The 16,539-nt window shown below is 41.1% G+C and overlaps 1 protein-coding gene across 1 annotated transcript; it reads left to right on the top strand.

Moving 5' to 3' along the window:
- The first annotated feature begins 6,050 nt into the window (after positions 1-6,050).
- Positions 6,051-14,979, top strand: LOC149473106 (small ribosomal subunit protein mS34-like). The gene is made up of 4 exons (XM_089683955.1): positions 6,051-6,167; positions 6,461-6,553; positions 10,246-10,288; positions 14,687-14,979. The coding sequence occupies exons 1-4, from the start codon at positions 6,051-6,053 to the stop codon at positions 14,977-14,979; spliced, it is 546 nt and encodes a 181-aa protein (XP_089540081.1).
- The last annotated feature ends 1,560 nt before the right edge of the window (positions 14,980-16,539 follow it).

Consider the following 16,539-nt stretch of genomic DNA (forward strand, 5'->3'; position numbering starts at 1 on the left):
ATATTATTATTAGTATATTATTATACAGGATTTATATAGCGCCAACAGTTTGCTCAGCGTTTTACAATATAACGGGAGACAATACAGCAACAACACAAGAGGGATAGGAGGGCCTTGCTCCTTGGAGCTTACAATCTAAGAGGGAGGGGCTAGTGGTTCAAAAGTTAGTAACTGTGGGGGATGGACTGGTAGGAGGAGTAGAAGATTCCATTATTAGCTGAGGGCAGGATAGGCTTTCCTGAAGAGATAGGTTTTCAGAGATCACCTAAAAGTGAGCAGAGTAGGCGATATTCTGATAAATTGGGGTAGAGAGTTCCAGAGCATGGGGGAAGCTCTGGAGAAGTCCTGGAGATGAGCATGGGAGGAGGAGACAAGGGAGCTAGAGAGTAGAAGGTCGTGCAAGGAGCGGAGAGTACGGTTTGGATGATATTTGGAGACAAGATTGGTGATGTAATTTGGGGCAGAGTTATAAATGGCTTTATATGTTATTGTTAATGTTTTGAATTTTATCCGTTGGGCAATGGGAAGCCAGTGGAGGGATTGGCAGAGAGGGGTGGCAGATACAGAATATATATAAATCTGCATGTTCTTCACCTTTCCAAATTTTACCTGAATGTAATAGAAGACACTCTTGAGAAATTCTCTAGGCTCCACCAGAATCAGCATTTGCTCTTCTTTCCCTTTACATAGATCCAGACCATCCTGGAATATAAAAACAGCGATTGGAAAATCCATAAATATTTTTGTGTTAGCTGAATGAAAAGAGTTCGGAACTTAATTTCTGTGTTTCTCGTGTGTAGAGCAGTCCATGGAAATGAACAGGCTGCCATTCATGCCACACATGGAAATGCACCTGCATTTGGTTGCATCTGCAGGTGTGAACCAAATCTAAGAGGAAGAGAGGACACCCCAAGATAGCAGCTCTCAATAGCTGGCATTATATCACCATTCTGAGTAAATATTTGTAGTAGGTCTTATGTGCACTCCTTATCCCCCCCCCCCCCCACACACACACACACACATACTTCTTTTTGCCTCATAACATATTATTATTACAGTGCTAGTGTTACTGTTTGTGTTCTTGTTGTATAATTTTGCTGTTGTTTTGGTAAAAATTCTCTTCTTTGGTCCCGGTAGAGTAACAATTTTCTTACTTAATCCCCCAATACCAGGGTGGATTTGATTTAAATCAAACTGATTTAAATTACGATTTAAATCACTAGTCAGTAAGGCTTGATTTAAATCAGAGTTTTCTACATAAAGACTAATTCTTGCTGGTATATCTTTAATATGCAAGTAGATGAAGATTTTTAGAATAACAACTTTTCATATTAGTTTTTTTATCCCCAGTTTAATAGGTTAATCATTCATATTTGGACAACTTTTCTGTTGTACTTAGGAAGGAGAAAAATAATCATTACCTTAATAATAACAATTTAAATAGATTTATTCAACTGAAACAATAACATTCCAGCATATGTTATTTGCTTAAACAAACATCCATGTTTATTTACTAATTTGGCTAAACAAAATATATATATTTTAAGAAACTTAGACTGTCAGCCCCTTCCTCCTCACACTTAGTTTCACTTTTTTCTTGTGCAGATCTATTCCACTCCAAACAATCAGAAAAATATTGTTTCTATTCTATTCACTGAACTTCTTGAAACTTAGCAGTGAAGGGGTTGATTCTGTATTCATAGGTTTGTAGAAGTTAGGATGAAGGTCTTTTTCTTAACTCTGTTCATGTTAAAACATTTTTGCTGTGAAGAAGAGGCATGTGATCTCCGCTGAGTCAAATTCAGTTTTGAGAACTGCAAAAGTAAACCAAGCATCTGTGATAATATCTTGTAGGCAGAGAAACTGCCCAATAATCTTACAAAAACCTCTGGAAGAGCAAGACATTGTGAATGGATTCATGGAATTTATTTACCCAAAAAATTAAACATATACAGCCTTATTCTACATAATTAAAAAACTAATCTTTATTTCATGATGGAATAACCTTTGGATGGTAATATATTTTCCTCAAAAAGCATTTTATTAAAAAAAAATCCGATTTAAATAAAAAAATCAGATTTTTTAAAAAAAGCATTGATTTTTATCCACCCTGCCCAATACTGATGATCTCATCCCTCTGATTCCCACCCTTGGAGGCTGCTCCCAGTGTTAGCCATGATAAGCTCAGAATACCTCTCTCAGTCTTAGTGCCCCCTGTGCAGGCTGATATCAAGTCAGAGGATTTTCAAAGTCCCCCCAAAAAATTAAAAGTCAGCAGCTACAAATACTGTAGCTACTGACTTTCATTATAAGGATATTTAGATATCCATGGATCAAGTGCCGCCCTCACCTGGGCTGGTTACTCACTGGTCTTTGGCAGCCCGGTGCAAGCATGTTTATTAATTGAAGTGCGCAGTGAGCCCTAACAGCTTCACAGCCAGCTACCTACTGCGCATGCACAAGTTGAGCTGCACTTTGTGAATGGTCTTGCAGCTTTCTGGGACTTGTGATGTGTCCCAAAATGTTGCGGGTTAAGAGGGGGGTGGGGGTGAAGTTTCTCTTGGATCGCCTGGGCGAAGTTTCACTCGGATTGCCTAAGCGATCCAAGTGGAAGTGGGAGCAGATACCTGTCAAAACTAGATACCCGCTCGACCCCCCCCCCCAGTATGACCGTAACGTAACAACGTATGACCAAACATGTTGGGGGGTGAGTTGGCGGCAAAAAAAAAGAACTCCCTCTTTTGTGTGAAATTCCACTTTAACACTGTATGCTAGTTTTATGATACATTGATTATAGTTTACTGAATACTTACCAGATTACATGATGACATTATATACATGCTTAGCATTTGGCATTCAGGTTTAAAAAATGTATTCTGCATATAGGTAAAAGGAATTACAGAAAACAGTGTGTGAGAATTACATTGTGTGCAGTGGCTTGCTGTTTGTGCACAAAGGTGGTGCCATAAAAAGAATACAATGGAAACCTTTTCTCATAAAATATGAATTATTAGAATGTATTATTCTCTTTTTAACATAATAACATAAAGGAAACCAGTACTGACACAGCCTGGATGCCTTCATTACTGACCTTCCCCTGAAAATGTTTGTTGTTTGGCTATTTTTGGCATCAATAAATTCAGAGCTTCCAACTAGAGATGAGCGAATTATTCAAAAATTCAATTTGGCTGATTCGCCGAATTTGCGGGAGAAATTTGATTCAATGCGAATTTATTCGCTGCGAATTTAACTTATTAAAAGGGTTTCTAGGCTTCAGAGAGCCTTTATATTAGTGCAGAACACTGTACCTTTAATTTAAATGCCCTTGGAGTCTGCTGGGGAAGAGAAATAATACTGTCAGTCAGTATGACATGCAGATGAGTGCCGTCGATCTTAGAATCACCGCACACTTCACTCATTTGGGCAGTCACGGGGCACAACGAAGAAGAAGAAGAAGAAGAATGAAAAGAAGAAGAATGAAAAGAAGAAGAAGAAGAATGAAAAGAAGAATGAAAAGAAGAATGAGAAGAATGAAAAGAAGAAGAAGAAGAATGAAAAGAAGAATGAAAAGAAGAAGAAGAAGAATGAAAAGAAGAATGAAAAGAAGAAGAAGAAGAATGAAAAGAAGAAGAAGAAGAATGAAAAGAAGAATGAAAAGAAGAAGAAGAAGAATGAAAAGAAGAAGAAGAAGAATGAAAAGAAGAAGAAGAAGAAGAATGAAAAGAAGAAGAAGAAGAATGAAAAGAAGAAGAAGAATGAAAAGAAGAATGAAAAGAAGAATGAGAAGAATGAAAAGAAGAAGAAGAAGAATGAAAAGAAGAAGAATGAAAAGAAGAAGAAGAAGAAGAATGAAAAGAAGAATGAGAAGAATGAAAAGAAGAATGAAAAGAAGAAGAATGAAAAGAAGAATGAGAAGAAGAATGAAAAGAAGAATGAAAAGAAGAATGAGAAGAATGAAAAGAAGAATGAAAAGAAGAAGTATTCCAGTACAGCAAAAAGTGTATCTGCAGAGAGCTCCGCTATTTCTGACAGTTCTCTGACAGTTCCTTCACATTTACAGCGGTTGAAACATTGTATCTGTTTCCGAATAAAAACATCTGTATCCTAAATGGAAACAAATAGATACAATGTTTCAACCGCTGTAAATGTGAAGGAACTGTCAGAGAACTGTCAGAAATAGTGGAGCTCTCTGCAGGGACACTTTTTGCCGGCTGATCGGGAAAAATTCGATTCGTGCATCCGAAGTTGGCTAATATTCGGATTCGGCACGAATCGAATTTTTCCTGAAATTCGAAACGAATTCCACTTCGCCTGGTTCGATTCGCTCATCTCTACTTCCAACCTAGGGCAAGAATTTAGCTAATGAACCCAGAGAAAAATCAGAACGGCTCATCTAATCTGAGTTATTGACTCAAAGTACTGAAAGCCTTTGGGTTAGCATAATAGTCCAGCAACTAGAATTTCCAAAAGAGACTTTAGTACTGACAGCTCCTATTTGCTCTTACCAATTGTTCAGTGTCTGCCACCCCTCTCTGCCAATCCCTCCACTGGCCTCCATTCAGTGTCCTCCACCCCTCTCTGCCAATCCCTCCACTGGCTTCCATTCAGTGTCCTCCACCCCTCTCTGCCAATCCCTCCACTGGCTTCCATTCAGTGTCCTCCACCCCTCTCTGCCAATCCCTCCACTGGCATCCATTCAGTGTTCTCCATCCCTCTCTGCCAATCCCTCCACTGGCTTCCATTCAGTGTTCTCCACCCCTCTCTGCCAATCCCTCCACTGGCTTCCATTCAGTGTCCTCCACCCCTCTCTGCCAATCCCTCCACTGACTTCCATTCAGTGTCCTCCACCGCTCTCTGCCAATCCCTCCACTGGCCCCCATTCAGTGTCCTCCACCCCTCTCTGCCAATCCCTCCACTGGCTTCCATTCAGTGTCCTCCACCCCTCTCTGCCAATCCCTCCACTGGCTTCCATTCAGTGTCCTCCACCCCTCTCTGACAATCCCTCTACTGGCTTCCATTCAGTGTCCTCCACCCCTCTCTGACAATACCTCCACTGGCTTCCGCTTACTCAACTAATTAAATTCAAGGTACTTACAACAACTTCTAAAGCAATCCACAACTCAGCCCCCAGCTACATCACTAACCTAGTCTCAAAATTCCAGTCTTCCAGTTCTTTTCCTTCCTCCCAAGACCTCCTGCTCTCCAGCTCCTTTGTTACCTCCTCTTATTCTTGCCTTCAGTACTTTTCCAAAGGTACTCCCATCCTCTGAAACTCCCTTCCCCAATGTGTCCGACTATCTCCTACCCTGTCCACTTTTAGACAATCCCTAAAAACCTCATCTCTTAAGAGAGGCTTATCCTGCCCCCTCCTAGCAACGGTACATGTATTTTTCTCTATCAGCCCATCCCCCGCAGTTATTACTTTTTGTATCAATTGACCCTCCCTCTTAGATTGTAAGCTCTACTGAGCAGGGCCCTCTGATCCCTCCTGTATTAATTTGTATTGTAACTGTACTGTCATCCTTTGTGCAAACTGCTGGCGCTATATAAATCCTGCATAATAATAATAGTACAGATTTCCTCAAATAGGACTAACCCTCTCAGATGGATATTTTATTGCAGGTGACGTCTGGCAGACTGAGACTGCCCCAGGTTTCTTTCTTAGATCTTGATTGCTCTTACAGGGAGATCTTCCTGCTATAATCCATGACTGTTCCTGGCCACCTTTGCTCTGGCTATGTTTTCCGCAGTCTAGAATAAATATGAAAACCCAATAGAGAGAATGGGACATCTCATAATGGCCACATCAGTTGTGAAAACCTGTGATGCTCAACAAAGATCTCAATAAGAGAATCCCCAGGAGATATAAAGAACTAACAGGCATTTTATCTCAGCAGCACCTACAAAGAACTAAAATATCAGTTTGGAGTTGACTGATCCTTCCACTTTAAATATAAGCGGCTCTAATACAAAAACGTGTTGTCTGTTCCAATCACAACTTACTACACATGTCCAGTCAGCAGGCATCTCTCTTCTCCAGGTAATGCTCCATGGCACAGAGTGTGGCTCTAAGGAGTAAGTATACCCAGCTGAACTCAGAGCTTCCAGCATACCTTCTGACCCTGCATCTTGGAGAAGACCTGCGCAATAAGAGATCAATCAACAACGCAATGTAGACATATATGTGTGATTTGCAATGATGCAAATAGTTGATCTGTAATGTTAGCAAGCACCAAAAGACAATTTATATAGTGCCAACTCTCAATGAGTCAAATTTGCTTGTAAACTCTACATGTAAGAACACAAGGCCTAACCTTGCAGATACCCTCTTCTGGTCCTCCAAAAAAGCTGCCAAACACTAATCTGAAATGGTAGCTTGCGCCAAAAGACTATATATATATATATATATATATAGCCAGTTCTCAATGTGCCCCATTTGTTTGTAAACCCTGCATGTAAGAACATAGAGGTGACCAAGAAGTCCTGGCTGGAGCAATTCGATGAGCCTTGCTACTGGAATATTACTAAGGTCAAAGTGGATTACAGAGCTGAGGTGAGGGAGAGTTCAGAAGATCATGACCGCCGTCCTGCAAAATTGAGAGGGTAGAAAGTGGCGCTGACAATCTTAGCCAGAATACACACCATGGTATTTAAGCTCATCAGACTCTAAGGACTGATTCACACTAGGAATCGCACCGGTATGCGCTGCACGTTCCTGTACGATTCATATGCAGTTATGTGCAGTACGATTTCAGCCTATTCATTTTAAATGGGCTGAAATTGTACTGCACTGCACCTAAATTAGTGCATGCACTACTTTTGTAAACGCACTACAACTGGATTGCATGGTACTTTTGTACCATGCAATGTGGTGTGGGCCAATGCACTCTGTTTACTGTGTCAGTAATATTGCACTGACACCCACTGCAGGTCGCAAGGGCAGCGCATTCAGAATGCGGTGCACGAAACCCGCGCAGCATTCTAGTGTGAATCAGCCCTTAAGGATACTGCACACATGGACATGGTAGACAAGACAGCACACTTGCTTGCCTGCCTTACGTCTTCTGCATGTTGTGTTCATTTTTGTGGGCTAGAAGCCAAGGTGGGGTCATGTGTAATATGGGGCTGTGGTGATGCCATGGGAACCTCATTTCATTTTTTTTTTCCCTCCTGGTGCATCAAGGGAGGGAGGCCTTGGGGTACTTTACAATGCCACGTCATCAGGGGGCTTGCTGAGGCTCTGGTTCTTGCAGCCAGCCCCCTGATGAAGTGAAACATGCATGCCATCATGAGGCCAGCTACAAGAACCCAAAATAGATAGTTCCCCCCTGATGTTGTAAGTAAATGAGATGGTGGAGCAAGACCTGGAATGCTGCAGTGGATCGGTGGTTTGACCCAGGACAACACTATATCAGCTGGATGTGTAAGTATGTATTTTGAAGGTAACCCTGCTAACAAGATAGGAGGGGAACAAAAATAGAACACAGGGATGGTAAAGGGTCATTGAGGTTGCTCTTTTAATAATACATAGAACCTTCCTAGATCTATTGCCATAATTTTCCCTACAGTTCTACATATCACTATTCTTATAGTAAATTATTTATTGTATGGTGACATAGGTTCAGATGTAACAAATACTCCAGTACAGGGTGGATTTGATTTAAATCAAACTGAGTTAAATCACAATTTAAATCACTAGTCAGTAAGGCTTGATTTAAATCCTAGTTTTCTACATAAAGACTGATTCTTGCTGGTATATCTTTAATATGCAAGTAGATGAAGATTTTTAGAATAACAACTTTTCATATTAGTTTTTTTATCCCCAGTTTAATAGGTTAATCATTCATATTTGGACAACTTTTCTGTTGTACTTAGGAAGGAGAAAAATAATCATTACCTTAATAATAACAATTTAAATAGATTTATTCAACTGAAACAATAACATTCCAGCATATGTGATTTCCTTAAACAAACATCCATGTTTGGTAACTAATTTGGCTAAACAAAATATATATATTTTAAGAAACTTAGACTGTCAGCCCCTTCCTCCTCACACTTAGTTTCACTTTCTTCTTGTGCAGATCTATTCCACTCCAAACAATCAGAAAAATATTGTTTCTATTCTATTCACTGAACTTCTTGAAACTTAGCAGTGAAGGGGTTGATTCTGTATTCATAGGTTTGTAGAAGTTAGGATTAAGGTCTTTTTCTTAACTCTGTTCATGTTATAACATTTTTGCTGTGAAGAAGAGGCATGTGATCTCCGCTGAGTAAAATTCAGTTTTGAGAACTGCAAAAGTAAACCAAGCATCTGTGATAATATCTTGTAGGCAGAGAAACTGCCCAATAATCTTACAAAAACCTCTGGAAGAGCATGACATTGTGAATGTAGTAATGGAATTTATTTACCAAAAAAAATTAAACATATACAGCCTTATTCTACATAATTAAAAAACTAATCTTTATTTCATGATGGAATAACCTTTGGATGGTAATATATTTTTCTCAAAAAGCATTTTATTCAAAAAAATCCGATTTTAAATAAAAAAAATCAGATTTAAATAAAAACAAATCAGATTTTTTTTAAAAAAATCATTGATTTTTATCCACCCTGCTCCAGTATATACACTATATTGCCAAAAGTATTGGGACACCCCTCTAAATCATTGGATTCAGGGGTTCCAATCATTTTCATGGCCACAGGTGTATAAAATCATCACCTAGGCATGCAGACTCCTTCTACAAACATTTGTGAAAGAATGGGTCACTCTCAGGAGCTCAGTGTATTGAAGTGTGGTCCTGTGATAGGTTGCCACCTGTGCAGTAAGTCCATCCGTGACATTTCCTTACTACTAAATATTCCATGGTCAACTGTTAGTGGTATTATAACAAACTGGGAAGAACAGCAACTCAGCCACAAAGTGGTAGGCCACGTAAAATGACAGAGTGGGGTCAGCGAATGCTGAATCGCACAGTGTACAGATGTCGCCAACTGTCTGCAGAGTAAGTAGCTAAAGGCCTCCATACTTTGTGTGGCCTTTAGATTAGCACAACAACAGTGTGTAGAGAGCTTCATGGAATGGGTTTCCATGGCCAAGCAGCTGCATCCGGGCATTACATCACCAAGTACAATCCAAAGCATTGAATGCAGTAGTGTAAAGCATGCCACCACTGGACTCTAGAGCAGTGGAGATGTTTCTCTGTCTGGTAATCCAGTGGACGTGTCTGGGTTTGGCGGTTGCCAGTAAAACGGTACTTGCCTGACTGCATTGTGCCAAGTGTAAAGTTTGGTGGAGGGGGGATTACGGTGTGGGGTTGTTTTTCAGGGGTTGGGCTTGGCTCCTTAGTTCCAGTGAAGGGAACTCTTAAGGCATCAGCATACCAAGATATTTTGGACAATTTCATGCTCCCAACTTTGTGGGAACAGTTTGGGTATGTTCCCTTCTTGTTCCAACATGATTGTGCACCAGTGCACAAAAGAAGGTCCATAAAGACATGGATGATTGAGTTTGGGGTGGAGGAACTTGACTGGCCTGCACAGAGTCCTGACCTCAACCCCATAGAACACCTTTGGGATGAACTAGAGCGGAGACTGTGAGCCAGGCCTTCTCATCCAACATTCGTGCCTGACCTGACAAATGTGCTTCTGGAAGAATGATCAAACCTTCCCATAGACACCCTCCTAAACCTTGTGGACGGCCTTCCCAGAAGAGTTGAAGCTGTTATAGCTGCAAAGGGCGGGGCCAACTCAATATTGAACCCTACGGACTAAGACTGAGATGCTATTAAAGTTCATGTGTGTGTAAAGGCAGGTGTCCCAATACTTTTGGCAATATAGTGTATGTTTAGATAGCACAAACTGAGAGCTGTTGATTTCATGATAGATGTACCAGCTACATCTTGCAGAACTTTAGTTAAACCTCCAGTGTATACTTATGATAGGGACAGATTATAATTTAGAGTTGTTATTGAAAGACTGTCAGCTAAGAGCACGCACACATAAAGAGGTTTAAGGGGTGTTTTCTTTGATGTACTCCAGTGAAGATAGCTGCAGGATTCTAGAATACCACTGAAGAACTCTGAAGACCTAAGGTGACCGAAGGAGGATGGATAAATTTGAAAGGTTATGTTTGCCAACTTGCTTGATTTTCCTAAATAATATATGAAACTAGCTAGGTTTTGTTAACAGTGTGCTCATTCTTTAATCTTAATTTACATATTTTAACTTGTGTTTGTGTCTTCCAGAACATGGACCATGGGCAAGCCTGGGGTTATTTAACATATCGCGGTAGGTCCTGGTACATTAAATGTCATTACAAATTTAAAAAAAAAGCAACAGACCAAAAACATACTGTAAAAAGTTTAATAGAAATCCATGTTAATATTTTAGTTCAACGAAATTATTAAGGGAAAGTTAATGTGTATTAAGGTAAAAAAAACCTTCTGCATGTAGCTTCCCCTTGTACTCACCTGAGCCCAATCTCAATCCAGCAGTGTGCACAGGAGCAGCCGTTCTCTTGGCTCTCTCCCTCCTCATTGGTTCCCACTGCTGTCAATCAGAGCCAGGGAGGAGCCGCGCTCTGTGCGTCTATGGACACACAGAGCCAGCTCGGAAGCAAGCATGCTTGCTATGAGGGCACTCGGTGGGGGCAAAGAGCCAGGAGTGCCAGCAGGGGAACTCACGGAGAGGAGAATTGGGGCTGCTCTGTGCAAAACCATTGCACACAGCAGTTAAGTATAACATGTTTGTTATTTAACCACTTCAAGTCCGGACACTTTTATCCCCTTCCTGTCCAGGCCAATTTTCAGCTTTCAGTGCTATCACACTTTGAATGACAATTGCGCGGTCATGCATCACTGTACCCATATGAATTTTTTAGCATTTTTTTTAAACAGATAAAGCTTTATTTTGGTGGTATTTATTCACCACTGAGATTTTTTTTTGCTATGTAAATGAAAAAGTCCCAAAATTTTGAAAAAAAGTGTTTTTCTTACAAAAGTTTGCAAATAATATTTCATCGTAAATCTTGGCCAAAATTTATTCCGTTTATCTTTTTAGTAAAAAAAATAAATAAATAACCCAAATTAGTTTATAACCAAAATTATAATTTTTAAACATTTGTTTGTACATTTTTATTTTATTTTTTTATTATTATTATTATTATTATTTTAACATACTGTCGCCCTAGCAGTACAGTGTCACCATGGTGACACTACTACTTGTGGGGGGTGATGAAGATTTTTTTTTTTTTTTTTTTTTTTACACTGATTGCTTTTACACCCATAAAGGCTATAAAAGCAATCATTGCTCCTTCTCTCTGGCTGCATTCTTGTAGCCATTGAGAACTACTGTGTGAGCTGTGATTGGTCACAGCTTGTCACATGGTACAAGGCTGTTGTGAATAGCTTTGTACCATGTGACCTCTGTGATCATTCACAGATTTCACACGTAGTAAGCAATGATGTCAGAAGTAACATCTTGCTTAATACTCTGCATGTGATCACTGATTGGCCAATCAGTGATTACATGATCGGTACCTTGCACAGAGGTCCCATACGACGATCGGTGTTCCACTGTGTCCGGAGGACACAGCGGGCACTAGATCACAGTGCTCCCAGGGAGTGCGCACAAGCAGGGGGCGGGGAGGCTGTTTATAAATGTTTACCCGACCCTGTACTGCCACCGTCTGGCCGTTTATATACAACAGCTGGACAGGAAGTGGTTAAAAAAAAATAAAAAGCAATCCTTTACAATTAGTTTAATAATTAAGGTTGGTGGTAAAAATGTCTGGATGACATCTAAAATACTGTTTTCTATAAAGGAAGGGGTGTGGGAGTTTGCTTAAAACCGTGCGTACATGCTCTCTGATGATCCCGTCCAGCTAGTCTTGAGGGAACATATCAATGTAGAGGAATCTTGGGGATGCATTTTGTTATATAATTCTGTTTTCATAGATCCTGTTGTCTGCAGATGACTTTATTGAAGAAAAAAAAAAAAAGCAAGTCTTTCTGGCAGGACTGCTTAGAACCCAGTGCAGCCTTCAAATGATAGCATCTGAAAGGGAGTATGCCATAAAATTTGATTGCAACATCCGACCTTTTACTCATAGGCAAGCAACACAAACTGAAGCCACAGCAAATGAGGGGTTATGAAATGTGAAAAAAAAAAATAATTGGCCAAACTAACTCATTATATTAATTTTCCAAATTCTAGTATACATTCTTACACATATACATAGGAATAGATTTACTAAAACTGGAGCGTTCAGGATCTGGTGCAGCTGTGCATGGTAGCCAATCAGCTTCTAACTTCAGCTTGTTCAATTAAGCTTTGACAAAACCTGGAAGCTGATTGGTTTCTATGCAGAGCTGCACCAGCTTTTGCACCCTCCAGTTTAAGTAGATAACCCCTATTGTTTCCTTTTAATTCTTTGTAGAGTTTGCAGTGAATAGTTTGGTAAACAGTGTAGAAAAGTAATTGATGAACTAAGCTGTTTAACCACTTGCCTACCAGGCACTTATACCCCCTTATTTACCAGGCCAATTTTCAGCTTTCAGCGCTGCCGCACTTTGATTGACAATTGCACGGTCATGCAACATTGTACCCATATGAAATTTTGATAATTTTTTTCTCACAAATAGAGCTTTCTTTTGGTGGTATTTAATCGCCACTGGGCGCTTTACTTTTTGCGCTATAAATAAAAAAGTGCAAAAAAATTGAAAAAAAAAAAAGTTTCTTTGTTTCTATTATAACATTTTTCAAACAGGCATTTTTTTCTCCTTCACTGATGTGCGTTAATGAGGCAGCACTGATGGGCACTGATAGGCGGCCCTGATGGGCACTGATAGGCAGCACTAAAGGGCACTGATAGGCAGTACTAATGAGGTGGCACGGATAGGCGGCACTGATAGACAGCACTAATGAGGTGTCACGGATAGGCGGCACTAATATGCAGCACTGATAGGTGGCACTGATAGGTGACACTGATGATGGGTACTGATAGACGGCACTGACTGGCATCACTGCTGGGCACTGACTGGCAGCACTGACTGGCACAACCCCTGGGCACTGACTGGTGGCACTGACTGGCAGCACTGCTGGGCTGCACTGGTGGGTGGCACTGGTGGGTGGGCACAGGTGGGTGGCACTGGTGGGCACAGGTGGGTGGGCACAGGTGGGTGGCACTGTTGGGCACATGTAGGTGGCACTTCTGGGCACAGGTAGGTGGCACTGCAGAGTGGCACAGGTGGATGCACTGCTGGGCACAGGTGGGTGATCTGCTGGGCACAGGTGGGCGGAGCTAGTGGGCGCACTGCTGGGCACAGGTGGGCGGAACTTGCGGGTGGCACTGCTGGGCACCGATCATCAGGGCACTGATCATCAGTGCCCTGATGATCGGTGCCGATCCCCGCTCTGACAACTGCAGGTTCTCGGCAGTACTTTCCTCACGATCTGACATATATAGTACACTATATGGTTAACGATTTGCGGACATTTATTGACCATCAAACCCATATGAGTTTGTTGGACATCTCAGGTTAATTAAGGGTATTCGTATTGAACAATTGCCACCAGATTGTAATTGTCTGAATGTCTTTAGGAACAATCGAGTATTGTCCATGATACTTTTTTTATTTGCACTAAAGCCTGGTACACACTGAATGAGAAAAAAAACGGACAGCTCAGGAGGAGCCACTGTACTAATTATTATTGTTATATAGGATTTTTATAGCGCCAATGGTTTGCTCAGCGCTTTACATTATAGTGGGAGACAATACAGTAACAATACAGTTCAATACAAGAGGGAATTGAGGGCCCTGATCCTTGGAGCTTACAATCTAGGAGGGAGGGGTGAGTGGTACAATAGGTAAAACTGTGGGGGATGGAGTGGTTGGAAGCATAGAGGATTCCAGTATTAGCAGAGGGCGGGATAGGCTTCCCTGAAGAGAGAGATTTTAATGATCGCCTAAAGGTAAGTAGAGTAGGTGATAGTCTGATAGATTTGGGTAGGGAGTTCCAGAGAATGGGTGATGCCTTGGAGAAGTCTTGGAGATGAGCATGGGAGGAGGAGATAAGGGAGCTAGAGAGTAGGAGGTCTTGCGAGGAGCAAAGAGTACGGTTTGGGTGATAGAGATAAGATCAGATATGTAAATTGGGGCAGTGTTGTGGATGGCTTTGTATGTCATAGTATACTAATGATCCGATATTGGTACAGCGAGCTCCCCTGCTGTGCTATTGGGTTCTGACAGGGATGCCCCCCATCCCGGACAGAACACTTCGGTCAACACTGTCAGCCATTGGCTGAGAGCACTGATCAGGAGCTGATCAGCAGACCTTCTTCAATCATGCCTCTTTGACAGAAGCCGACCGAACGTCTGGCTTCTGACAGACCGGCTACCACATCGGGCCAAATATCCAATAAAAATTGGAAGATGCCAAAATACCGCTCGACATTTGGCCCGTGTGTAGTAGGCTTGACATCCAAATCTAAATGTCTTTGTATGCTAGAGAATTGTAGAATGAACAGTACCCTTCACTAAAACACATTCACTCAATTATTTGGAGTGGGGTCCTTGTAGCTTTGGCCATATAGCGTATTTCTCATCCAGGATCATAAGCAGAGCCTATCTTAGGTAGAGTGACTTGATGATCTTATATTGATGGTCATCTTCTTCATTCACCCAGGTAAAACCGTGCCTGAAGAGCAGGAGATCAGCAAAGTCATGTACCATGACTGGCGTCTTATACCACGGCATGAAGAAGAGAACTTCAAGCAATTTATCCCTCTGCCGGAGCCAGAACCTGTCCGCTATGTGCCATACCCACCACTACTGAGGGCTATTGCTCTGGCTCAGTTGCAGAAAGAAGGAAAGCCTTTAACAGAGCCCATGCTGGACATTGGGAGATTACGGGAATCTGATCATGAGCTCCAAAAGGAGCTTAAAGTGAGGAGAGCCAAAACAGGGACACCAGTGTGATAAGGCCATGGACTTCTGCTACTTCCTAGAAACATGGATTCATGTACAGTTTACTGTCAGCAGCGTGACCTTCAAACCAAAATGGCAACAAAGTGCCATGGTAATTGGGGTTGTGGGCTCTGCTCTTTGTTGAGGGTTGTTTTCAGTTATAGACCATACTGAGTAAAGACTACACAACACCTTCCGTAATTGAAAATTGTCATTTTTACTCAATGACACCATAAGTAACTGTTGGACTTTCCTATTTGATGTTTACTGGGCTGTAATAAAACTTTATATAAAATCACACCATTATGTGCTACTGAGAATTTAAAGGCATTCCATATATGCAGTGCTCAGCATAAATGAGTACACCCCTTTTGAAAAGTAAGATTTTATTCAACATCTCAACACAAGAACAATTTCCAAAATGTTGGCAAAACTGAGTTTTATGTAACATTTGTTTTGCTCATTACATGAAAGTAAGGTTAATAGTATAACGTAGATTACAAAATCTTCAGTTTTACTCCAATTAGTTGATGCAAAAATGAATACACCCCACAACAAAAACTACTATATCTAGTATTTTGTATGACCTCCATGATTTGTAAGGACAGCACCAAGTCTTCTAAGCTTGGAATGAACAAGTTGGCAACATTGCAACATCTACATTTTTCCATTCTTCGAGAACAACCTCTTAGAGCCTGGATGCTGGATGGAAAGTGATGCTCAACTTGTCTTTTAAGATTTCCCCATAGGTGTTCGATTGGGTTCAGATCAGGAGACATACTTGGCCACTGAATCACTTTCACCTTGTTCTTCAGAAATGCAACAGTGGCCTTAGATGTGTGTTTTGGATCATTGTCATGTTGGAAAAGTGCACAACTTCTCTTTCAATACAGAGCAGTACATCAGTGAATTCATGATACCATGAATTAAATTCAGCTCCCCGACACCAGCAGCACTCATGCGGCAGCACAGAAGGACATTGCCACCACTATGTTTCACTGTAGGCACCATGCATTTTTCTTTGTACTCCTCACCTTTGCAACACCGTACAGTTTTGAAGCCATCAGTTCCAAAAACATTTATCTTGGTCTCATCACTCCAGAGTACAGAGTCCCAGTAGTCTTCTTTTTGAGTATGCTCCCTGGCAAATTCTAGGCAGGATTTTTTGTGCATGGGAGAGGTTTCCTATGTGGATGACACCCATGCATGCCATTCCTATGCATGCCATTGCAGTATACGCCATATTGCGTCATAGGAAACAATTGCCCCAGTTTTTGCTTTCTATTTTAGACAACTGCAATGAACTTGCATGGAGATTTTCTTTAACCCCTCTCATCAGAAGACGCTCTTGTCGAGGTGTCAACTTCCGTGGACAGCCTGGAAGTCTCTGTGAGATGGTTGCAGTTCCATATTTTTTAAATTTTTGTATCACTTTTGATACAGAATTCTGACTGATAAGTAAAGTGTTGCTGATCTTCTTGTAGCCTTCACCTTTCTTGTGTAAAGAAATTATTTTCTTTCTCAGGCCTTGTGACATTTCTCTTCCATGTGGTGCCATTGCTGACAGCATGA

Source organism: Staurois parvus, unplaced genomic scaffold (genome assembly GCF_062004578.1).
Source record: "Staurois parvus isolate SC_StPar_1 unplaced genomic scaffold, SC_StPar_1.0 ptg000018l, whole genome shotgun sequence".
NCBI classification, from domain to species: Eukaryota; Metazoa; Chordata; class Amphibia; order Anura; family Ranidae; genus Staurois; species Staurois parvus.

What these genes read in the sequence shown, in the direction of transcription:
- LOC149473106 (XM_089683955.1), top strand. Translation starts at nt 6,051, where the DNA reads ATGGCACAGAGTGTGGCTCTAAGGAGTAAGTATACCCAGCTGAACTCA. An exon ending in ATAAGAGATCAATCAACAAC is followed by an intron (nt 6,168 to 6,460) that starts GCAATGTAGACA and finishes CCTGCATGTAAG; the next exon opens with AACATAGAGGTGACCAAGAA. An exon ending in AAGTGGATTACAGAGCTGAG is followed by an intron (nt 6,554 to 10,245) that starts GTGAGGGAGAGT and finishes TGTGTCTTCCAG; the next exon opens with AACATGGACCATGGGCAAGC.